Below are 26,868 nucleotides of genomic sequence, written 5' to 3'. Positions count from 1 at the left end.
AAGGGATTATCACCCCTATTTTCACAGAAGGAGGGCGGTTTGACGAGCAATGCAGATAACGTCTCTAAAAGGAGGGGTGGTAATCTCTTTAGTCTTTTTTGTGTTTTTGTTTCATCTTTTTAACCAAAAGGAAATGCAACTGGTATGTTTGTCGAAGCTAGTTTCAGTGACGTCTTGCCAAATTCAATGTAATTCAACGATGACAAACGTACTTGTTACCATGACCTTAATTAATTTTTTTATTCAAATATTATAAAATTAAAATAACATTCTTGAAATTCAACTGGATAGATTTGAGTGGGAATACTTCAATCCATCATAATGATATTATTGACTTTTAGTTCTACCCACGTGTTAGGCAGCTCACTTGTCCGAAAGACGGAGATGGATTTATATGATGTTTTCAAGAGGAATTGTTTACGGATTATTTTGAGTACCTGTCTTGCTGACCCTATTTCAAACAGTAAAATCTATGAAAAATTGCTTTCTATGGCAGTAATGAGAGAAAGGTTGAGCTGGCTAGGACACGTTCTGTGATTTCCAAAGATCGTCCTTTTTGGCCGACTATCTAGGACCAAACGGAAAGCATGTCGTTCCCAAATGGGACGGGAAGAGGTCGTAAGGAAGGATTTAAGGGAAATTTATTTTTTTTGTGTAGGGAGGGGGCAAAGAGCCTTTAAATAGATTGAGATGGAGAAAGATCCGTTTCTGCGATGACCTCATGCAGTTTGGTGCTGCGGTAAGTTGTAAATAAAACCGCAGTATAAATAACACCGCTGCGGTGAGTTGTATATATATATATATATATATATATATATATATATATATATATATATATATATATATATATATATATATATATATATATATATATATATATATATATATATATATATATATATATATATATATAATGCAATACGTGACGATTTTTGTCAAACAGTAGGAATTTTTATTGGGTTTCGACATATTATTAAATTTTCACTGGTAACCCTGGACGCGAGTTAGAACATTTGAAATATTAAAAATTAATAACTTCTTCATAGAGCTAGCAAGGGATTAAAATCGGTTCCTAGTCAAACAGTTCGTGGTAACGAACTGTAGTAAGGAGCGACCCGACTCAACAGTAACCAAAACTCTAAAAAATGGAATTTTAAAATTAATAGCTACATAAAAAGAATCGCATTTTAATGCTGATATTAAACATATAAGTTTAATCAAGTTTAGTCTTACCCATCAAAAGTTACGAGCCTGAGAAAATGTGCCTTATTTTAGAAAATATGGGGAAACAACCCCTAAAAGTCACAGAATCTTAACGAAAATCACACCATCAGATTCAGCGTATCAGAGAACCCTATTGTAGAAGTTTCAAGCTCGTATCTACAAAAATGTGGAATTTTGTATTTTTTGCCAGAAGGTATATCACGGATGCGTGCTTATTTGTTTGTTTGTTTGTTGTTTTTTTTTTCCCAGGGGTGATCGTATCGACCCAGTGATCCTAGAATCTTGCGAGAGGTGTCATTCTAACGGAAATGAAAAGTTCTAGTGCCCTTTTTAAGTGACCAAAAAAATTGGAGGTCATCTAGGCCCCCTCCCACGCTAATTATTTTCCCAAAGTCACCAGATCAAAATTCTGAGATAGCCATTTTATTCTGCGCAGTCAAAAAACCTTATAACTATATATTTTCTAGCATTATTAAAAAAAAAAAATGAAAAAATAAATATGAAAAAGTTTTTTCAACTGAAAGTAAGGAGAAGCATTAAAACTTAAAACGAACAGAAATTATTACGCATATGTTGGCCTCACCTCCTCCTAATACCTCGCTCTTTATGCTAAAGTATTTTTAGTAATTTCAAATATTTATTCTACGGCTTTTGCGATTCAGGGGTCATTCTTAAGAAATTGGGACAAAATTTAAGCTTTAGTGTAAAGAGCGAGGTACTGACGAGGGGGTGAACCCCTTCATATACGTAACAAAAACATAAGAATACAGAAGTTCGTTACGTAAGCTAATTTGTAAGTTACGTATATCTTTTACTAATAAAAACATCGTTAAAAAAAATTAAAAGTTCTAGTTGCCTTTTTAAGTGACCAAAAAATCGGAGGGCAACTAGGCCTCCTCCCCCGCTCTTTTCTTCTCAAAATCATTTACCCGCTCTTTACGCTAAAGTTTTTCACTGTTTTAAAAAGTAGAGTTAAGAGAAAGAGTCAAACTTTAGCGTAAAGAGCGGAGCGTTGATGAGAAAGCATCCCCTTTCATATACGAAGTTATCTCTGTTCGTTTTAAGTTTTAATGTCGCTCCTTACTTTCCGTTAAAAAAAACTTGTTTTTTTTTATTTAATTCAATCAAGGAGTTACATATTTTCTATAGATAGTATCTTTGACTTTCCACGTCTCTTAGTTCCTTTCTCGTGTTTCTTGCTCTCAGTACTTCCACTTTCTTTTATTTTAAATCAGGAATTGCTCAAAAGAAAACAGGAGATACTAAAAAAAAATTGGAAGGTATTGAACTGCAGTTTTATCTTAAAAAAGCAGTCTTAGAGTTAGCGTTGTTACAAAAATATCACGGACCAGCTATCACCATACACTAATACTCATAATTTGTCACATCTGTAATTTCGACGCTCAATACAAAATGATGGTATAAGTCTGAAAGGATTAAGAAGATACATGCATCCTTCCCAGACAATGTCAACACCCATTCGTGATCTTTATTGTTTTCTAAACTAGAGGTCAGAACTGCTTGAATGATACTATTAGTAATCCTCCAGTGAAACTAGGGAGAACATTTTGGCCAGAAAATATTAAAAACATGTCAGGAGAATATGGGGATCTCCTGATAAATCGAGAGGGGTGGAATTATTGTCAGCTGTCTTTGGCGTCAGTGTGCACTAAACAACTTAAGGCACAAGCTTTGTGCGCTGCATCCTTTGCTTCTTGGTAAATCAGAGATGTAGGCCATTATGGCTTGCATCTCATCTGTTACAAACTTAGCTTCGAGTCAAGATTATAGACCTTATATATGGATTATTTCTATGAATATTTATGATGTTTATCTAAGAGCCGTCCTCAGCAAAGCAAAGTTTTAGTTTTAAAGAGCTGTTTTCGGTTTTGGTTGAAATGTTACGTTTTTTACTGTAAGTCTTATTCTATGTTTATTTGTTTGCTTTGCTGAGGATGGCTCTTAGATATGGGCCAAAATATTCATCTAATCTCGTCTACATCTCACTGTCTTAAATAAATTCCTTTGTTGAAAGTTTTTTGTTGGATAATGGAAACACAGTGCGGTCTTTGTCGTTATTTTTCCCGTTTCGATGTTGCAAAAGCCAATCCGCAAATATAACTTGCAATTAGCCATTAAATAAATTTGCTGTGCTCGTAAAGGCTTTAAGTAAAGTTCTATAAAACTTTAGTGGAAACAGTGGGTGAGGGTAGCCTCTTTTTTATTTGGAATAATTTATGTTCGGTTTTTACTTATTCGATTCATGGTGTCTAATTTATGTAGTTTGCAATATAAGCGATATATAGGGATGAAATGGCCCCAATCAGGGCGTATTAGTGTAGATTTGCGAGTGAATCTTCATATCTATGTTTTCTCTGATTCAATTTTTAGTATTAAAGCTTCTTTTATATTTTGTTTATATTTCAAGCTGCCTATATGTCTTGCGAAGAGTTTTTAGGCGGTGAGTTAATTAATTTTTTTTTCTTTCAGTGCACCTCCTCCAAGGTAACTGAGATTCAGGTTTAAGTATAAGCATGATATTTGCCAAACTTATTTCTAATATGTAATGATGTATCTAACTTTCGAAAAATTTGGATCCTTTTAGGGTCGATGTTTGGAGCGAAAATTGAACTAAAAGTTAGTGTTATGTCAGAAGCTTCTTTGTCTTGTGTCTAGCATGTTGATGGTTTAATGTAGGGTTGTTTCTGATCTCCAAAGCAAAATAATTTAAACGGAAGAAGGATGGGGGTGCCAAAATTTTACTTTCTGGGTGGAAGCTTCTTTCTATGTATGTATTCATGTCGAAAGAACCCCAGATGAGTATTGAGTAAAGGTCAGGCTAAATGTGACAAGTTCTGGAAAAATGACCAAAATTGATTGCCTCCCTTGCAATTATGGCTTATCGTGTTTCTAGCCTATATTGTTATGCTGTATCGTAAGAGATTATGCATAGGTTATAGACCAAGTATTTAATATATCATTGCTATATGATTCCCAGGGAAAATGAAGTATTAGGCAAGTGATGATGGTATATTACGAATAAATTTCAAAAATGAGAAGAAATTAGCAGAAACAAGAATTAAGCAGAATTTGTGATTTAAAATATGCAAAGGGTTAACACAAAGTTGATTTAAGTCTTTTTGTAATTTTACAAAATGCTGCTGTATAGCTAGAAGAGTTTTACAGTAATGTGCTTAGAATGCACGCTACTGAAATGTACATTACTGTAAATTTTTTCACTACACTTAAATTAAACCTAATGAAGTAAATATAGCGATTTTGTTGGGCAGCCGAACACACATTTTCGGGTTTCTCTACTTATTAACCGCAAATTTTTCAAATTGATCTTGATGGAATTGGCTTGTTATTTTAAATGTGATCCCTTTTGTCCGTCATTAACCTATTTAGGGTGGTTCAAAAAAGTATTTAGTCTGTTTCCTTGCCATAGGTCTTTTGCCAAAAAACATTTTTCACCCAATCCACGCGTGGGACGTAGAGAACTCAATTTTACTTTTTCCATATAACTTGCAGAGTGGTCTTGGCTGCTATCCTTATTCTCTATTCCTACTTTTCCCTTCCTTCTGACACAACATAACCACCCTTGCCAACCACTTGCCCCAACAAAAGAAACTAAATCATCCGAATAAATCAAAAATAAACCTCTAGGCTCCATGTATAAGTAATTCTTAACGTAATTTTCTGAAGTTGAGGTTCCTTTTAGCTTCAGATTTAGCGCAGTTCAACTATTCTTCTTTTAAGCTAATAAATGATTAGTCTGCATAAATCCGAAACGGATTTCTTTTTCCGTATCTACGCTCCTGTAAAAGTTACATTGTGCATCAACTTGCCTTTTTAATTAACTCATCCAACTTGTTTCAATTAATAAATTTAAAATACCAAGGACAGTGAAAAAAATGGTGGTTTGATTTGGTTACGTGGAAAATTTCACAACCAAATAAATTGTTAAAAATTAAGCAAATCGGAAATTCAGTTTTCAACTAAAAATACTTCTATATGGAGTTATACAGATTCTGGTAGTTACGGAGGCCAATTAAAAATTAAAGCATGATTTAAAATCAGCAAAAAAAAGAGCTAAAGACATGTAGCGCAAAACAGCTTAAAAAAATAGCTCTCATGTGAAGATTTAGTTGTCTTTGAGAATCTACAGATTGTTAATGTTGGAGGTTCTATGAACAATTTGCGTTGTCAAATTTAACTATATTTAACTATATGGTTATGCTTAATTATTTCCTCGGTTTAAGGTGACAACACTTACGGAATTGGGGCTCTGCCGTAAACATTCATAATTTTGAAATCTGCCAAGAGGCAAATATTATTCAATCGGGGTTTTTAAATATGAGTAGACCAAGAGGTAATTTTGTTTTTATTCTGACGTCCTCGATAATTTAATCGAAATGTTTTGATTTAAAACTAGCATGTCGTGACTACTTAAAAAGCAAATTTATTCATTGTAATTGTGTGTTCATTATTTCATTTTTCATTATTCAATATATATTTTAACTTCACATTCCTCTTAGCTCTAAATTTACCTTATTTTAGATTTATATATTTGTGTGGCAAATCTTATTGATGACTCATTGTATGAAGTTAAAGCAAATAGTTTGCATGCAAATCTAACATTGCGTGATTTTTTTCATTGTTATTGTTCAAGCTTTAGCTAATATAGTAACAATTTCATTATATAAAATATACAGAGATAACTATTTTTTTTTTTACAGAATTTCATGAACACCAATAAGAAAAAGAAATATCTCTTTCTTGTAGTTACATAGTATAAAGTTGGTTTGAATTTTATTTGTCTACGTCTGCAACATTTTCATAGGCCAATCGTTTTATACCTTAAAGTTACAATTTCCTAGAGGAGTGCCGTTATCTAACGGTCATAATGTAGCGTTGAGTGATGTCACCAAAATACTGTCAACATAAACCACAGCAGAAATATAGATTTGTCAAAAAATGGACGAACTGTCAAGTAGATTTGCTGACTGTTGCCACAGAATTATCGATATTCCACTCACTTCCTATCAAGTGCCTAGCGTCGCTAGTTGTGAAATCTTATAATGTTTGACCCATGTACTAAAGCATGAAGAAGACAGTGGGAAAAGGGCTGATTCGGCAATATGTATTAAATGGACAGAAGAGAGTGGGAGTAAGTGGGGAAAGTTGTATAGGTATCGGCTGGCCTATAGGCCTTAAACTGCTGGGGACTGGCAGCTCAAGTACCCGCACTTCCCACAACGCATCATTAGAATTAAGTAATTTCATAAGGAGAACCCTTTGTTAGCTTTTTGGCGGATATTTTATTTTTATCTGAAGGTATTTTGGTAGAGTCAATGAGGTGAATGGACTAATTAAGTAGTCCTATATTATATATATATATATATATATATATATATATATATATATATATATATATATATATATATATATATATATATATATATATATATATATATATATATATAATAAGTTGTCTGTGTGTGTGTGTGTCTGTCGAGTGACGTCATGTTTGTGTGTCGACTGACGTCATGTTTGTTGATTAACGAAATTACACACCGGGACATCGGGACACAAATGACGACCGGGACACTGGGACATCTATATATATAAAAATAAGTTGTCTGTGTGTGTGTGTGTCGAGTGACGTCATGTTTGTGTGTCGACTGACGTCATGTTTTCGACTGATAAATTACAGACCGGGACATCGGGATACAAATGACGACCGGGACACCGGCACATCTATATATATATAAAAATACGTTGTCTGTGTGTGTGTGTGTCTGTCGAGAGACGTCATGTTTGTGTGTCGACTGACGTCATGTTTTCGACTGACGAAATTACAGACCGGGACATCGGGACACAAATGACGACCGGGACACCGGCACATAGGGAATTTAAATGACGACCGGGACACTCAAAGAGAAAGCGACCGGGACACAAGGAATGTCCGATTAGCAATCACCATCAACAAAGCACCGTGACACAAATGACGACCGGGACACAGGGAGTATAAATGACGACCAGGACATAAGTAAAAAAAAACTAAAAAAACCAAAAAAAAAGGTAAAAACTACAAAAAAACTAAAAAGAAAAAAACAAACTAAAAACTAATAAAAAAACTAAAAAACTAAAAAAACTAAAAAAAAGGTAAAAACTACAAAAAAACTAAAAAGAAAAAAAAAACTAAAAACTAATAAAAAAACAAAAAAAGCTAAAAAACTAAAAAAACTAAAAAAGAAAAAAAAGAAAAAAAGGAAAAAAAAAATGAAAAATAAAAGAGAAAAACAAAACTAAAAAAAAAAATAAAAAAAAACTAAAAAGAAAAACCTAAAAAAACTAAAAAAAAATAAAAACAAAAAAAAACTAAAAAGAAAAAAAGGGGAAAAATACAAAAATTTATTTCATCTACCGGGACACCGGGACACAAATGACGACCGGGACACCGGTACACAAGGAATATAAATGACGCCCGGGACACTCAAAGAGAAATCACAGACTGGGACACCGGGACACAAATGACGACCGGGACACAGGGAATATAAATGACGACCGGGACACAGGGACACAACTACAACAGGGACGCCGGGGGCACAGGGGGATATATAAATGACGACGGTGACACAGGGAATGGTCGATTAGCAATCACCATCAACAAAGCTCAAGGGCAATCATTAGAATCATGAGGTATAGATTTGAATACGGATTGTTTTCCCATGGACCATTATATGTTGCATGTTCAAGAGTCGGTAAACCTGACAATCTATTTATATACACAGACAATGGGACAGCAAAGAATGTTGTATATTCGCAAGTTTTACGTAGTTATAAACATATATATATATATATATATATATATATATATATATATATATATATATATATATATATATATATATATATATATATATATATATATATATATATATATCTATATTCACAGGTGGGACATAGGTACACAACTACAATGGCGCGTAACTAATATGGCGCGTAACGACTTACGCGCGCGGGGGGGCTTGGGGGTGGCGCAAAGTGCCACCCCAACAGCTAGTATATATATATATATATATATATATATATATATATATATATATATATATATATATATATATATATATATATATATATATATATATATATTGCTGTGATACAAAGCATCATAGTAGCTTGGCTGTGATAGATAAGAGAGCAGCATATATATGCAATTTTTTGTTGAAAAGGAGTTATACATGTAACATAGGTAAACTTAGCACGTGGAATAAAATAGTGCAGTCAGATTTGTCCAATCTCGTATCGTTACGAGATAAAAATAGACATTCGCCACTTTTAACCTATCATACAACCGATTGTTGTGATAATTCAAAGGGCGACATATGCCATTTTGGTCGAATATGAGTTGTGTATGTGTGGTCGTTGCGAAGAAAAAAAGAGAGACATACGCCACTTTTGGACATGGGCAAACTTTGAAGGATACTTGTCTGTTAAAACAAACATCCTCAAGAGGTGAAGCTAGGTCAACCCTAATGAAATATACCAAAACATAATGATAAAATAATACTTTAGACACAAAATAATGGAAACTATGACAAAGAATTATGGAAAGCAGGGCGCGCAGAACGCATTATATTAAATACCTAATGTAACCTCTAACCACCTCTAAATACTAAATATATAATTAAAATATAGCTGCATTGTAGTTTTTTCACTAAAAACAAAAACAAATCATAACGGACTTAAACCGGTTTTGTTTGATCATAGACAGCGTAACTCTTGGGGATGTTTTATTTAACAGACAAGTACCCTTTGAAGATAAAAAAAGGAACACACGCTATGGACCTACTTTTTTTCGTTTATCAGCCCCTGGAAGGGAGCCAGCGTTTACCTCCCTCCCCCCTCCGTGAAAAATACCACCCTGGAAAATATCCCCCTCCCTGGAGCTGGTTGATATCCAATCAATTTCGTCTAATAAAAAAGGACTACCTCTCAATTTCTGCCTTAATGAGTTTTCATAATAAGAGCAAAGACCAGACTTATTCCCAGAAATAAAGAGGGGGTTAAATATCGATTTTATGATTTTGATATGTTTTTGAATCTATTTTTATACCCCAGACAAAAATACAAAAAAGTTCTGGATGCCGCCATGGGGATTGTACATAAGTTTCTACCTCCACCCGCCCCTCGTCTCTCTTTTAGAACTAATGCTGTATTTATCTGAAGTCTCACTGAGAGTTGGCATGTTTTGGCATTAAAATGTACCGTTTGAGGCATCTCCCTCCCTACCTAACTACAAAACAATCAGAGAACCCTATTGTAGAGGTTTAAAGCCCATATATACAAATGTTTGGAATTACAAAACAACGGGGAATTTACCTAAGACAGTGAAATTTTTTTAGATCTTAAAAATATTTCTGCTGGTTATGAAGAGAAGGAGATACCTCAAAGAATGGATTTTAACGCCAAAATATCCCGATCTAATTGAGTCTTTAGATAAATACAGATTTAGTTTTAAGGCAGAGACGAGGGGAGGATGGAGGTAGAAGTTGATGTATAGTCCCAGGGCCGTATCCAGGATTTTTTTTTGTTTTTTTTCGGGTGAAGGGGGGTGGGTGCACACCAAACTATAAAAAAAACATAAAAAATGTGAAGTTGGTATTTGATCCCTCTTGATTTCTGAGAATATTACTGGTCTACGCTGTCATTATGAAAGTAAAGAGTAACTTTCAACCCCGAAATGAGCAGAATTTATTCCGTATAGGAATGGGAGTGCTCCTTCCTCATCGCTACGTCATCACCACCCCACGGTCGTAGAAACCTTGGAGGATGTTCATTCGATCAGGAATTGAGAATTCTGGTTGAAGTCGGAAGTGATTGGAGACCAACCAGGTGCCGGAAGGGGGTATATTCTGCGGAGGGGAGGAGGTACTTTTGAGGGTGTAAATGCATAGCCCCATTCTAAATATTTTGAGGGCAAACTCAAATTTGCTGCTTTTTTCGACATTCAATAATACAACGCTGCACACATAAATAATGCCCTTTTATCTCTGTCAGGTGCACAGTGAAATTTTCTTTTATATAGCTCAGTATGACTGTCTTTCCTGTATATATATATATATATATATATATATATATATATATATATATATATATATATATATATATATATATATATATATATATATATATATATATATATATATATTATATATATATATATGTATATATATATATATATATATATATATATATATATATATATATATATATATATATATATATATATATATATATATATGTATATGTATATATTTATATATAATTTAATGCATTTTTTAAATTATCTTTTGCTTTAGAGTACGAGTTTATGGCCCCGGTGTGGAGCCAACTGGCCCCGTCATTGGGGCTCCTGCCCCTTTTTCTATCGAGACATTTGCCGCGGGTAAAGGGAACCCTGAAGTTTCAGTGCAAGGACCTGACGGGGAGTTTTTACCAGTAAGTACACTATTTTTCTGTTGGTATAGTAACGAGCGCATGCAAAGAAATTGCTAGAATATTCTCCTGGTCGTGACATAGAGGAGAGAAAGTTAGATTTTCTATAACCAAGGTTTTTCTGTGAAGTATTAAATATGTCCTAAAACTCGCCGTTTTTTTGTTAAATTTCCCCTCTTACTATTATTGGTCCTCGAAAGATCCTGCTATGTCATTAACATGAGTAAGAAAACAACTTAACTTAGTTTCAGTTTCTTCGCTTATCTATAATATTTGCGCTATGTAACATATTTCCTGTGATTTATTTCAGCAAAATTGACCATCATTAAAAAGAAAACACTCAGCAGATCTAGCTACTAAACAGTTAATTCTTCAACCTCTTCTACGGTGAATGAAATGAAAATGTTTCCTTTAACTGAATTTCCAAGTTAGTGCACCATTTGCTGCTAATCCGAAGCATTGGAAAAATTGCTCTAGAGTGTGGGGGTGGTTGAAAACTTTTGAATATGAAACGCCATCTAGCTTCATTTATTTGGAGATGCACTGTTTACTTAGAATGCACTAAGAAATGAAGACAGAAAATATAAATAAGGCTGATTTGATAATTCGGAATTTCTAACAAAAATCAGCACCATCAACAGTTCGTGGTAACGAACTGTAGTAAGGAGCGACCCGGCTCATTAGTAAGCGAAACTATCAAAAACAGAATTTTGATACTAAAAGATACATAAAAAATCGAGTTTTTATGTTGATTTTACATATATAAGTTTCATCAAATTTAGTCTTACCCATAAAAACTTAAGAGCCTGAGAAAATGTGCCTTGTTTTGGAAAATAGGGGAAATACCCCCTAAAAGTCATAGAATTTTATCAAAAATCACACCATCGCATTCAGCGTATCAGAGAACCCTACTGTTGAAGTTAAAAGCTCCTATCTACAAAAGTGTGCAATTTCGTATTTTTTGCCAGAAGACCGATCACGTGTGCGTGTTTTGTTTCTTTTCCCCAAGGGTGATCGTATCGACCCAGTGGTCCTAGAATGTCGTGAAAGGGCTCACTTTAACGGACATTAACAGTTCTAGCGCCCTGTTTAAGTGACCAAAAAATTTGAGGGCACCTAGGCCATCTCCCATGCTTATTTTTTCCCCTAAGTCAACGGATCAAAATTTTGAGATAACCATTTTGTTCAGCATAGGTGGGAAATATAATAGCTATGTCTTTTGGGACGTCTTACTCCCTCAAAGTCCCCGGGGAAGGGGCTGCAAGTTACAAACTTTGACCAGTGTTTACATATAGTAGTGGTTATTGGGAAGTGTACTGACATTTTCAGTTTTTGTTGGTTGGGGGAGATTGAGGGGAGGGGGTTACCTGGGAGGATATTTCCATGGAAAAATTTGTCATGGGGGAAGACAATTTCCATGAAGGGGCCGCAGGATTTTCTAGCATTATTTGAAACAAAAAACAATGAAAAATAAGCATGAAAAAGTTTTTTCAACTGAAAGTAAGGAGCGACATTAAAACTTAAAACATTAAAACTAAAGACATTAAAAGTAGAGTTCAGAGAAAGAGTCAAACTTTAGGAATGTTTATGTAGTTATTCGCTACGCGTTAGCAAAATTTAAATTTTTCCCACTAGTGTAGTGTCAAATATATCTGTATTTGTTTATTATGTAAATAAAAGTCAAAAAAGTCAAAGTAATAGAGATTTCAGAATTCTCTAAGAACTTGTTCTTACCACTTAGTAAAAACGTAGACAAGTTCCATTTGAAGGCAAACAATTATAATGTTAATAGAAAAAATTTTTAAGATTATTTTAAACGAAAAATTGTAAAAAAACAAAGCAAATTTTTGGTTTTTCATATAATATGATACACAATCATTCGGAATCCGATCTTACTGTGGAAGCGGACTTCAAATTTAAAAGACCTATAGCGACAAAATTTCCCCGATCAGATACAGAAATAAAGTAAACCCAAGGAACCCTGGGAAGATCGCCGAGGAGCTAAAGAAAAGTGAAAGATGCACAGGAAAGAATATAAAGATTTTCAACATCCAGTAATAATTTAGTTAAACATACATATAATTGAGAAATAAGAAATATTTGGCTGAATTAATCTTTGAAAATGGATTGTCAGAATTGGACAAAAAAAAATGTTTCAGCTTCCTTTGAATGCCATGCCTTATAATATACATGCCTTAATTTTAATTAAAACTTGCTTTATCGCTAAGTGCCGAAACCCTATAGGCAAGCGTGTATTCTCCTGATGAGCCCTTGTGTTGGGTTGTTGTCTCTGAATTATTTGTCCTTTTTTTCTTAACTGTTTTTAATATTTGGTAAATGACGACTTATACTTACTTACGACATACTTACATGGACTGTCTGTCCATGGATTATTCTTTATGGTTGATTGTGTATGGCTATGCTGTTTGACCTATGTAATTGTATGGATGAGTAGGGTTAAGGCCTTATTAAAATACTGATCTATATTTTTTTTTTTTTTTTTTTTTTTTTTTTTTTTTTTTTTTTTTTTTTTTTATACGTGTTTGTGCTGTTGCATTGGTGATTTCTTTTTTCATTATATATATATTAAACAAAAAGAGTCTTTTTAAATGAAAGTAAGGAGCGACATTAAAACTTAAAACGAACAGAAATTACTCCATATATGAAAGGGGCTTTTCCTCCTCAATGCCCCGCTCTTTACGCTAAAGTTTGACTCTTTCTCTTAACTCTACATTTTAAAACAGTAAAAAAGTTTGACTCTTTCTCTTAACTCTACATTTTAAAACAGTAAAAAACTTTAGCGTAAAGAGCGGGGCATTGAGGAGGAAAAGCCCCTTTCATATACGGAGTAATTTCTGTTCGTTTTAAGTTTTAATGTCGCTCCTTACTTTCATTTAAAAAACTTGTTTTTTGTTTGTTGAAATTCTGGACGTTTTTGAATTAATGCATGTTTTGATCTTGGCTCTCCGCACATAAATAATTAAAACGAAATTTGTATATTAATTTTCTGGGGTTAAATGGCTTTTTCATAGTTTTAATCGGAAGATTTTGAGAAAAAAGGAGCAATGGAGGAAGCCTAGTTGCCCTCCAATCTTTGATTACTTAAAAAGGCAACTATAACTTATAATTTTTTACGAACGTTTTCATAAGTAAAAAATATACGTAACTTACGAATTAAATTACGTAGCGAACTTAACTTCTATACTCGTATGTTTTTATTGCGTATATGAGGGGGCTCACCCCTCGTCGATACCTCGCTCTTTACATTAAAGCTTAAATTTTGTCCCAGTTCCTTAAGAATGACCCCTGAATAAAAATACTTTAGCGTAAAGAGCGAGGTATAACGAGGAGGTAAACCCCTCATATGCGTAATAATTTCTGCTCGTTTTTAGTTTTAATGCTGCTTCTCACTTTCAGTAGAAAAAACGTTTCGTATTTATTTTTTCATTGTTTTTTTGTGAATAATGCTAGAAAATCCTACACCGCCTCCATTGAAAGTCTCTTCCCCCATGGAAAGGTCCTCCCACGTAACCCCCCACTCAACTCCCCCTCCCCAACCAAAGAAATCCCCCTGAAAACGTCTGTACACTTCCCAGTAACCATTACTATATGCAAACACAGGTCAAAGTTTGTAACTTGCAGCCCCTCCCACAGGGACTGCGGGGGAGTAAGTCGTCCCCAAAGACATAGTTATTAGGTTTTCACCTATGGTGAATGAAATGGCTATATCAGAATTTTGATCCGGTGACTTTGGGGAAAAATGAGCGTGGAAGGGGGCCTAGGTGCCCTCCAATTTTTTTGGTCACTTAAAAAGGGCACTAGAACTTTTAATTTACGTTAGAATGAGCCCTTTCGCGACATTGTAGGACCACTGAGTCGATACGATCACCCCTGGAAAAAAACAACAACAAAAAAACAAATAAACACGCATCCGTGATTTGTCTTCTGGCAAAAAATGCGAAATTCGACATTTTTGTAGACAGGGGCTTGAAACTTCTACAATAAGGTTCTCTGATACTCTGAATCTGATGGTATGATTTTCTTTAAGATCGTATGACTTTTAGGGGGTGTTTCCCCATATTTTCTAAAATGAGGCAAATTTTCTCAGGCTCGTAACTTTTGTTGGGTAAGACTAATCTTGATGAAACTTGTATATTTAAAATCAGCATGAAAAATGCAATTCTTTTGATGTAACTATTGGTATCAAAATTCTATTTTTTAGAGTTTCGGTTACTATTGAGCAGGGTCGCTCCTTACTACAGTTTGTTATCACGAACTGTTTGATAAATGTGTATATGACCAACCTTATTCTAAATACGGCCCACCAGGAAAATGGCGTCTTGTGGTGTTGGTAGATTCGTTTTTGGTTAAATAGATTATGAGAACGGAAACAGGAAAACCACTTTCTTATAAGAATAGTTGCTATGCGATTTGAAGTTAGGATAAAATAGCAAGGTTAGAGCACCGTGAAGAGCCAAGTGTAACTCGTTTGGACCTTTAGGTTATTAAATAAAAAAAACCTGTTTTTTTAAATGAAAGTAAGGAGCAACATTAAAACTTTAAACGAACAGAAATTACTCCGTATATGAAAGGGGATTTTCCTCCTCAACGTGTCGCTCTTTACGCTAAATTTTGACTCTTTCTCTTAACTCTACTTTTTAAAACAGTAAGAAACTTTGGGTAAAGAGCGGGGCGTTAAGGAGGAAAAGCCCCTTCCATATACGGAGTAATTTCTGTTTTAAGTTTTAATGTTGCTCCTTACTTTCATTTAAAAAAAGTTTTTTTTTTAATTTAATTTCTGGACGTTTTTGAATTAATGCATGTTTTGATCTTGGCTCTTCGCACATAAATAATTAAAACGAAATTTGCATATTAATTAATTGTAATTAATCGGAAGATTTTGAGAAAAAAGGAGCGAGGGAGGAGGCCTAGTTGCCCTCCAATTTTTTGATTACTTAAAAAGGCAACTAGAACTTTTAATTTTTTACAGACGTTTTCATTGGTAAAAAATATACGTAACTTACGAATTAACTTACGTAGCCAACTTCTATATTCGTATATTTTTATTGCGTTTATGAGGGGGTTCAACCCTCGTCGATACCTCGCTCTTTACACTAAAGCTTAAATTTTGTCCCAATTTCTTAAGAATGACTTCTGAATCACAAAGGCCGTAGAATAAATAGTTGAAACTACTAAAAATACTTTAGCGTAAAGAGTGAGGTATAACGAGGAGGTAAGCACCACATATGCGTAATAATTTTTGGTCGTTTTAAGTTTTAATGCTGCTCCTTACTTTCAGTAGAAAAAACTTTTCATATTTATTTTTTCATTGTTTTTTCAAATAATGCTAGAAAATCCTGCGCCTCCTTCATTGAAATTCTCTTCCCCCATGAGAAGTTCCTCCGTGGAAATATCCTCCCACGTAACTCCCCTCCTCAACTCTCCCCCCTGAACCCAAAAAAATCCCCCTGAAAACGTCTGTACACTTCCCAGTAACTATTACTATATGCAAACACAGGTCAAAGTTTGTAACTTGCAGCCCCTCCCACAGGGACTGCGGGGGAGTAAGTCGTCCCTAAAGACATAGTTATTAGGTTTTTCGACTATGGTGAATAAAATGGCTATCTCAGAATTCTTGATCCGGTGATTTTTGGGAAAAAGTGAGCATGGGAGGGGGCCTAGGTGCCCTCCAATTTTTTGACTACTTAAAAAGGGCACTAGAACTTTTAATTTCCGTTAGAATGAGCCCTCTAGCGACATTCTAGGACCACTCAGTCGATACGATCACCCCTGAAAAAAAAAATTATAAATAAATAAACACGCATCCGTGATCTGTCTTCTGGCAAAAAATGCGAAATTCCACATTTTTGTAGATAGGAGCTTGAAACTTCTACAATAAGGTTTTCCGATACGCTGAATCTGATGGTGTGACTTTCCTTAAGATTGTATGACTTTTAGGGGGTGTTTCCCCCTATTTTCTAAAATGAGGCAAATTTTCTCAGGCTAGTAACTTTTAATGGGTAAAACTAAACTTGATGAAACTTATATATTTGAAATCAGCATTAAAATGAAATTCTTTTGGTGTAACTATTGGTATCAAAATTCCATTTTTTAGGGTTTCGGTTACTATTGACCCGGGTCGCTCCTTACTACAATTCGTTACCACGAATTGTTTGAAATAAAAAAAAAAGTTTTCCAACTGAAAGTAAGACCAGCATTAAAACTTAAAACAAATGGAAATATTTGCGTATATGAGGAGATTGCCCCCTCCTCAATACGTTGCTCTCAACGTTAAAGTTTGACTTTTTGTTCCAATTATTTAAGAATAGTTTCCTGAAACACAAGGTCCGTTTAGTTGGAATAATAAGCTTTTTTAAAAGTTGTAAAAAAATAGCATAGGAGCGAGGTATTGAGGAGGAGTAATCCCCCTCATATACTTAACAATTTCTGTTCGTTTTAAGAATTAATGTGTCTCCTTAATTTCAGTTGAAAAACTTCTTTTTCCTTTCTGATTGTTTTTTAAATAATGCCGGGAAACCTGGCTTTCCCTCCATGGAGAATTTCCCTCCTCTTGACAAATTCCTCAATTGAAAGATCCTTCCATGTAACCTCCCGTCAGAACCCCTCCCCCAACGAAAAGTGTTTGTATGCTTTCTAATAACTAATACTATATGTAAACAATGGGCAAAGTTCGTAGCTTGCAGCCCTTTCCCCGGGGACTATGGGTGTCAGGTCATCCTCCGACACATAATTATTAGTTCTTTTTACTATGCTAAACAAAATAGGTACCACAAAATTTAGATCGGTTTACTTTGGGGGATAAGGGGCGTGGGAGGGGTCTAGCTGCCCTCCAATATTTTTGTTCACTTAAAAGGGGAATTAGGACGTTTGATTTTCGATCAAATGATTCCTCTCCCGGTCTTCTACGATTACTGGTTCGATACAATCACCCCTGGAAAAAAATTAAAAAAAAAACACGCATTTGTTTTCTTTCTTCTGGCAAAAAATTGCAAAATTCTACGTTTTGTACATAGGAGCTTGAAACCTTATAAGTAAGCTTATCTGATATGTTGAATGTGATGATGTGATTTTCACTAAGATCACTTGAATTTTTTGGGCGGGTTACCTTCCCCATTTTTAAAATAAATTGCGCAGATTTTCTCAGACTCGTAACTTTCGATGGGTAATATTAAACTTGATGAAATTTGTATATTTTTAGTAAACGTCAAAATTTAATTCTGTTGATATCAAGACTATGTTTTTTAGAGTTTTTGGTTACTATTGAGCCGATTCGCTCTTTACTTACAGTTTGTTTCCACGAACTGTTCGAAAATGGATTTGCGTTTTTTTCTAAGTTTCTAAAATATTTTTGTTTATAAATTCCTCTTTTTTCCTCTCCTTAGCACTTTCCGGCAAAACTAAAAGAAAAATACAACTCAAATAAAAATCTCAAATTTGGAAAACGCAATTTTCCGGGGGTGGGGGGGGGGGGTATGGCTGATAATCTGAATTATCAACTGAAATTAAAAGGTCTATTACATCTTAGGTTAATAGAAAAGGAAAAAAAGCAAAAACATACAATACGTGCTTGAAAGTGAACATAGAAATTTAATATAAGAGCAGGGTATTGGTGTTAATTTTATTAGTTAGTGTTAATTTATTTATTATGATATAATTTTTATTGAGTAAAAAAAAACTTCATTAGCTCGACCTCTCTTATTCCGGGTAATAGAAAAAGAGAACCGGTTATTTAATATTTACAAATTTAAAGATTTTCTTTACCTTTTTATTTTCCCCCATAAGTCATCACATTTTTCATATAATTCACCTTTTTTGTGTTTTGTTGTAAAATTGTATCATAAAATGAATATAATAATTAAAAAGAGTCAAAAAGGTGAAAAATTATTATTCTCGCATGTCCAAGAAAAAATTTATTTTACTGCAGCATCCCGCTTGAAACAGCTAGACCCGTTTAACCCATAGACATAGCGTATTAATCCAGCGTAACCATGTGAACAAATATGCTGGCTTTTCCTTTAATTCGAAAAACTTCTTCGACAAATCTTAATAGAGCGAAAACTAATAGGGCTGATAACCCCCATGCCTTCTCAAGTCTAGAACACAATTTGTGCTTTACTAAAAAAAAAAAAAAAAAAAAAAAAAAAAAAAAAAAAAAAAAAAAAAAAAAAAAAAAAAAAAAAAAAAAAAAAAAATGACCGCGGATTGTCAGTTTAATTGTCCTATATTGATACTTATTCCTTAAAAGTTTTGATCGTTTTTTATTTATGAAAGTTAGAAAAGTGTAAACATTTCAAACGTATTTTGTTTTCAGTAAGGTGCAAATTATGTTCTGGTCTTGAAAGCATGGGGGTTACCAGCCCTACTCAAGTTAATTTTTGCTCATTTTGAGTTTAACTTGGCTATTTATTGTGAGTTCTGTTCGTTTTGAGTTTCATTTATTTATTGATAGTGATTTGTGGTAGTTATACGCTTGGAAGACCATTTGACTTTATTTATGCTCATTCTTGGCTTGATGGACCTCTTTACTTTTCTTTGAGAATCTTGTTGTGTCGAAAAAGTTTTTTATATTAATTTCTGTTCGTTTTTTATTGCCTTAGGCTTTTTCATGGAAAGAATAATATTTTAGATCTTTCCAGTTTTTTTAAACAGTTTGTGATAACGAACGTAAGGAGGTAAGGAGCAACACCGTTCAATATTAATCGAAACTCTAACAAATGAAATTTTGATACCAATAGTTACATCAAAAGAACCGCATTTTTATACTGATTTTAAATATGTAAATATGTAGTCTTACCCATCAAAAGTTACGAGCCTGAGAAAATTTGCCTTATTTTAGAAAATAGGGGGGAACACCCCTTGAAGGTCACAGAATCTTAGCGAAAGTCACACCGTCAAATTCAGCTTATAAGAAACCCAAGTGTAGAAGTTTCAAGCTCCTATCTACAAAAATGTGGAATTTTGTATTTTTTCCAGAAGACAGATCACCGATGCGTGTTTATTTGTTTTTTTTTTTGTTTTTTTTCCAAAGGTGAACGTATCGACCCAAGAATGTGGCGTGGTCCTAGAATGTCGCGAGAGGGCTCATTCTAACGGAAATTAAAAGTTGTAGTGCCCTTTTAAGTGAACAAAAAAATTTGAGGGCACCTAGACCCCCTCCCACGCTCATTTTGTTCCAACGTCATCGGATCAAAATTTTGAGATAGCTATTTTGTTCAGCATAGTCGAGAAACTTAATAATTATGTCTTTCGAGATGACTTAATACCCCGCAGTCCCCGGGGAGTGGCTGCAAGTTGCAAATTTTGACCGTTGTTTACATATAGTAATGGTTATTGGGAAGTGTACAGACGTTTTCAGGGGGACCTTTTTGCGTTGAGGGGGTGGTCTGGAGGAGTGGGTTACGTAGAAGTATCCTTCCATGGAGGAATTTGTCATGAGGGAAGAGAATTTCCATGAAGGGGCCCTAGGATTTTCTAGCATTATTTATAAAAACAAAAAAAAAACAAAGAGAAAATAAAGGAAAAAAGTTTTTTCAGCTAAGCAGCAGCATCGAAACCTAAGACGAACAAAAACTATTACGTATATAAGGGGGTTCGTCTCATCCACAGTACCTTGCTCTTTACGCTTAAGTATTTTTAGTAATTTCAACTATTTATTCTACGACCTTTGTGATTCAGGGGTCATTCTTAAAGAATTGTGACAAAATTTAATCTTTAGTGCAAAGAGCGAGGTATTAACGAGGGGGTGGACCCCTTCATATACTAGGTAATAAAAATATACAAATAGGGAAGTTCGTTACATAAGTTAATTCGTAAGTTATCTATATTTATTACCAATAAATACGTTCTTAAGAAAACGAAAAGTTCTGGTTGCCTTTTTAAGCGACCGAAAATTGGAGGGCAACTAGGCCTCCTCCTCCATTCCTTTTTTCTAATCGAAATCGTCCGATCAAAATTATGTGAAAGCCATTTAGCAAAAAATAAAAATAATAAAAAAAACGTTCAGAAATTAAATTAAAAAAAAACACGCTTTTTTTAACTACAAGTGATGAGTGGCATTAAAACTTAAAATGAACAAAAATTATTCTGTATATGAAAGGGGTTGTCCCCTCCTCACGCCTTGCTCTTTACGCTAATGTTTTTTATTGTTTTAAAAAGTAAAGTTGCGAGAAGGAGTCAAACTTTAGTGTAAAGGACGGGGCGTTGAGAAGGGGACAAACCCTCTCATATACGTAATAAAAATGTACAAATATAGAAGTTCGTTAAGTAAGTTAATTCGTAAGTTATGTATATTTATTACCAATAAAAACGTTCGTAAAAAAAAAGTTCTGGTTGCCTTTTTAAGCAGCCGAAAATTGGAGAGCAACTAGGCCACCTCCCCCATCCCCCTTTTTAATCAAAATCGTCCAACCAAAATTATGAGAAAGCCATTTAGCCAAAAAAAAAGAAAAAATTAATACGCAAATTTCCTTTTAACTATTCATGTGCGTTGAGCCAAAATCAAAACTGCAAGTAAGGAGCGACATTAAAACTTAAAACGAACAGAAATTATTATGTATATGAAAGGGGCTGTCCCCTCCCCAACGCTCACTCTTTACGCTACTGTTTTTTAGTGTTTTAAAAAGTAGAGTTGTGAGAAAGAGTCAAACTTTAGTGTAAAGGGCTGGGTGTTGAGAAGGGGACAACCCCTTCCATATACGGAATAATTTCTGTTCGTTTTAAGATTTAATGTCGCTCCTTACTTGCAGTTAAAAAACTTGTTTTTTATTTAATTTTTGTACGAATCCATAGTATGGGTTGCTATTTGTACGTTGGAGAAACTTTTTCAACAATTGTTAATTCTGACACAAAGAGCATTTTTAATTTAATTGTATAGCTTCTGAAGTTGATCTGAAAAATAAAACTTAATATCACTCCGAAAAGATTCTATCTATGCTCTTTGACAACATGGATACGCTTACATTCTTTTTATCTATTTAAATTATAAGAGCATAAGTAGTAATAGTAGTATCCCCAAAAGTTTCAATCCCCAAAAGTTATTCTACTTTCTGTGATCATTCTGTCCTTTATGCTTGCGGTCTTTTCCCCCTTCTTAAGAAAGCTAATTTAACGGATAAGTTATTTCAAATTTTTCAAATTTCTTCTGTATCTACCAGCCTTGGACAAAAAACCGGATTCTTGTTAGTAAAGTTTCTGTTGCTGATATAACTTTAAAGTTGGAGATCCTACACAGAAAACTCTCCTGTACAGCTTATGCGCGCCTATCCCCTCACCACCGTCTTATCCATTTCGTTCGTTGATTTTATGTGTATATTTGTTTTTCTCTTTGTGTTTGTTTATTTATTCTTACTCCGCTATATTTACTTTATGTATCGCATGGGTGATGAATAAATCGTTGTTATTATTATAGGCAGCACCACTCTATAATAACTAGAAATATCATTGAAACTTTTATTGGAGCTAATTCTTAATACCCAGTACTATCAGCCAAGAAAGAAGAGAGAATCTTGTGCGCATGCTGACAACCCTTCCCATGCCGAAAACCAAATTTGTTCTCACCCTCATTAATATTTTTAGACAGAAAAGACAGAAGAATGTACTGAAAAAACCTTACTAATGTTACAAGAAACAGTAATAGGTCGATAGTGGAACATTTAATCCTTGGTGTGCTTATTACATACCATCAACCATTTCTGAAGCATTTCTGATACGTCCGCTTGACAACCTGTGTGAGCAGAGTGTGTTTCGATTTAGTTTCACAAAGCTTCTATATATACCACATTTATCGCTTTAATATCCTCCACTTTAATAGCAGTAGTAGTTGTAGTCGTTGTAGAATTATTTGTAGTAGCCTTAGCTTTAGTGGCAGTAGCAGTAGTATGAGTAGAAGCAGAAGCATTAGGATGCAAATATTTACTCTTCATTAGTTCAACATCCATCGCGACAAGCCCTGTTAGTTTCAACTTCACACACCTAACTGTTCCTAAGATATTGCTGCTACTCCATTTTGCCAACCTGCATACAGAGGGCGTGTTCTGATTCAGTTCATCTTCCCCCCTCAAAATGAACATCCTTCTCGTCAAGTCTTGGAAGTTTCAACTTAATACATTTAGCCATTGCAATGACATTGCTGGTATTTTGTTTGATAACCTATATGTTTATATACTTCTTGAAATTTTCATCTCATTTTTCTTAACCCTACAAGTAGTTGCAATAGAAGTAGAAGTAGTAATAGTAGTAGTAGTAATAGTAGTAGTAGTAGTAGTAGTAGTAGTAGTAGTAGTAGTAAATGTAGCAGTAACAGTAGTATTTGCAGCAGTGTGCACATATTGCCTTTTGATGACATGATCTTCCCCTTTAAGTATTCTCTGAAAGTTTCAACTTAATGCCCGAATCAACTCTTGACATGCGCTCTTTTGATAGAGTAGTGTGGTAGTAGTGGTGGTAGTTATTTTAGTATTGATTGCATGCAAATAATGCCTTTTTGATAATCTCCCTTATCATTTCCTGAATTTTCCACTCAGTTGTTCCTGTGTTGTACCCTTTTGACAGTCCGTATTCAAATAACGTGTTTTTGATTTAGTTCACCGCTCCCCTTAACATTCTCTGAAAGGCCGACCTGAATACACTTCGTCTTCTTGGAAAATAAAGTTCAGACATGTATACCTTTCTCAATAAAATATACTATGTGTGAACAATGAACGAATTGCCTAACTTGCAGCCCTTGTCCTGAGGACTGTGGGGAGGTCGACATCCCCAATACTAAACCTTTCAACAATGCTGAACAAAATAGCTCTCTTAAAATTTTGATCAGATATGTTTGAAGAATGATCGGCTTGGGAAGGGGGGCTGACGTCCCTTCATTCACTTTTGACTCATAAAAGTTGATTCTTCATTACGTTTAAAATGTTTTTACTTTTTTCACTATAGTAAACAAAAAAATTATTAAAACTCCATGGAATAAATATCAGTATATGTATACTAAACTGACAATCCACAACCATTTTTTTTTCAGTAACTGCAAATTCTGCTCTGGTCTTGAGAATGTACGGGGGTTGTCAAAGACATAACTACCAGAACTTTCAACTATCTCGAAATTTTGATTTGTTTTGTTTTGTGAATTGATGGGTGTTAGGGGTGGGAGCTTGTTGCCCTCCAATCGCTTTTGACCAATAAAAAGGACACTAGCTCTTTCAATTTTCAATCGAATGAGGCTTTTTCTAAGTTTCTAAGACAACAAATAGCCATCTCAAAATTTCTATAAGATACATTTCGGGAAAATACAAGAATTGGGCGGGGGGTTATCCACCCTTCGATCACTCGCAATTTTAAAAAGGACACTAGAACTTCTGATTACCAATCCAATGAGCCCCCTCCGAAGTCTATACGAACATCCTTTCAATGTAAACCTTATATGGCCCCAAGGGCATAGTTTACAACCCTAGCCCTGAGGGCTTTTGAGGGGTTATCATCCTCAAAGATAGAATTTTTGGACCTTTCAATTATGTTAAACAAAATGGCTATCTCAAAATTTTGATTGAATGTGTTTAGGGAAATGGTGGGCGTTGGAGGGGGATAGTTACCGTCCAATCACTCTCGACTATTGAAAAGGGCACTAGCCCTTTCAATCTCCAATCGAATGAGCTCTTTTTGAAGTTTCTATGACAAAAAATGGCTATCTCAAATTTCTATCAGATGTCGGGAGAATACGAGGTGTGTGTGTGGGGGGGTATCCACCCTCCGATAACTCTGAATCTGATAAAGGGCACTAGAAGTTCTAATTAAGAATTCATTGAGCCCCCTCCGAAGTTGTACGATATCCTTTACTATATGTACCTCATGTGCCCCAAGGGCATAACTTACAACCCTTCCTTTGAGGGCGGTGGGGGTCTTTGTCTTCAAGGACATAATTTCCGGACCTTTCAATTACATAGGACAAAATGGCTATCTAAAAATTTTGATTGGATATGTATGGGTAAATAATGGGCGTGGGAGGATGGGTTAGTTGCCCTCTAATAACTTTCTACTAATGAAAAGGAGACTGGCCTTTTTGATTTCCAATCGAATGAGCTCTGTTCAAAGCTTCTACGACAAAAGATCAGATGTATTTCGGGAAAATAAGAGATGTCGGGGGTGGGGGTATCCGCCCTCCGATTGCTCTTATTTGTAAAAACAACACTAGTACTTCTAATAACCAATCCAATGAACCGCCTCCGAAGTTTTATATTATCCTCCTTTCTATATACCTTATTTGCCAATAGGGCATAACTCACAACCCTTGCCCTGAGGGCTCTGGGAGGTTTGTCAAACAGTTCGTGGTAACGAACTGTAGTAAGGAGTGACCCGGCTCAATAGAAACCAAAACCCTAAAAAATGGAATTTTGATACCAATAGCTACATCAAAAGAATCGTATTTAAATGCTGATTTTAAATATATAAGTTTCATCAAGTTTAGTCTTACACACCAAAAGTTACGAGCCTGAGAAAATTTGTGTTATTTTAGAGAATAGGGGGAAATACCCCCTAAAAGTCATAAAATCTTAACGAAAATTACACCATCAGATTCAGCGAATCAGAAAACCCTACTGTAGAAGTTTCAAGCTCCTATCTACAAAAATGTGGAATTTTGTATTTTTTGCCAGAAGGCAGATCACGGATGCGTGTTTATTTGTTTGTTTTTTTTCTTTTTTCTTTTTCCCACGGGTGATCGTATCGACCCAGTTGTCCTAGAATGTTGCAAGAGGGCTCATTCTAACGGAAATGAAAAGTTCTAGTGTCCTTTTTAAGTGACCAAAAAAATTGGAGGGCACCTAGGCCCCCTCCCAAGCTAATTATTTTCCCAAAGTCAACGGATCAAAATTCTGAGATAGCCATTTTATTCAGCGTAGTCGATAAACCTTATAACTATGTCTTTGGGGACGACTTACTCCTCCACAGTCACTCTGGGAGGGGCTACAAGTTACAAACTTTGACCAGTGCTTACATATAGTAATGGTTATTGTGAAGTGTACAGGTGTTTTCAGGAGTATTTTTTGGTTGGGGGAGGGGTTGAAAAGAGGGGGATATACTGGGGGAACTTTCCATCGAGGAATTTGTCATGGGGGAAGAAAATTTTCATGAAGGGAGCGCATGGTTTACTAGCATTATTTAAAAAAAAACAATGAAAAAATAAATATGGAAAAGTTTTTTTTCAGCTGGAAGTAAGGAGCAGCATTAAAACTTAAAACGAACAGAAATTATTACCCATATGAGGGGCTCACCTCCTCCTAATATCTCGCTCTTTACGCTAAAGTATTTTTAGTAATGTCAACTATTTATTCTACGACTTTTGTGATTCAGGGCTCATTCTTAATGAATTGGGCCATAATTTAAGATTTAGTGTAAAGAGAGAGGTACTGACGAGGGGGTGAACCCTCTCATATGTGTAATAAAAACATGAGAATAAAAATTCTTTACGTAAGCTAGTTTATAAGTTACGTATATCTTTTATTAATAAATAGATTCGTAAAAAATTAAAAGTTCTAGTTGCTTTTTTTATTAACCAAAAAATTGGAGGGCAACTAGGCTTCCTCCCCCGCTCTTTTTTTCTCGAAATCATTTGATCAAAATTATGAGAAAGCCATTTAGCCAAAATCAAAACATGCATTGATTCAAAAACGTTCAGAAATTAAATAAAAAAACAAGTTTTTTCAACTGAAAGTAAGGAGCGACATTAAAACTTAAAACGAACAGAAAAGGGAGTTATGCACAACTAATGTTTATGAAAAGGTAAATATAGAGGATGAGAATTTAATTGAAAAGACTGAAGAAATATTTTTTAAAAATTTTAATATTAAAATAAATGACAATGATAAAAAGTTCCCTTTCCTATATTGGACTGTAAAATTTCATAAGAATCCCCCTAAACCACGGTTTATTGCAGGAGCAGCTAAATGTCCAACCCGCATTGCTGCTACTGACCTCTCTTTAATTTTAAAGGAAATTGTAAATAAACTTAAAACCTATTGTTCTGGTATTAAAAAATTTTCGAATTTTAATCCATATTGGAGTGTTAATAATTCACTGCAGGTGATAGATTCTTTAACAATGGTTTCAGCTAAAAGAATTGAGTCTTTCGATTTT

General features: G+C 34.6%; 1 protein-coding gene across 1 annotated transcript in view; it reads left to right on the top strand.

The window, feature by feature from the left end:
* The window catches only part of LOC136031519 (filamin-A-like), a gene marked incomplete in the record, with an annotated part of 349,909 nt that overhangs the window by 99,831 nt on the left and 223,210 nt on the right, over positions 1 to 26,868 (top strand). The window contains 2 exon segments of the mRNA XM_065711189.1: positions 3,715 to 3,729; positions 10,593 to 10,731. Of these exon segments, the coding sequence (XP_065567261.1) occupies positions 3,715 to 3,729; positions 10,593 to 10,731 (154 nt within the window).

This window comes from Artemia franciscana, chromosome 9 (genome assembly GCF_032884065.1).
Source record: "Artemia franciscana chromosome 9, ASM3288406v1, whole genome shotgun sequence".
Lineage (NCBI taxonomy): Eukaryota > Metazoa > Arthropoda > Branchiopoda > Anostraca > Artemiidae > Artemia > Artemia franciscana.
This window is presented reverse-complemented; position numbering and strand designations above follow the sequence as displayed.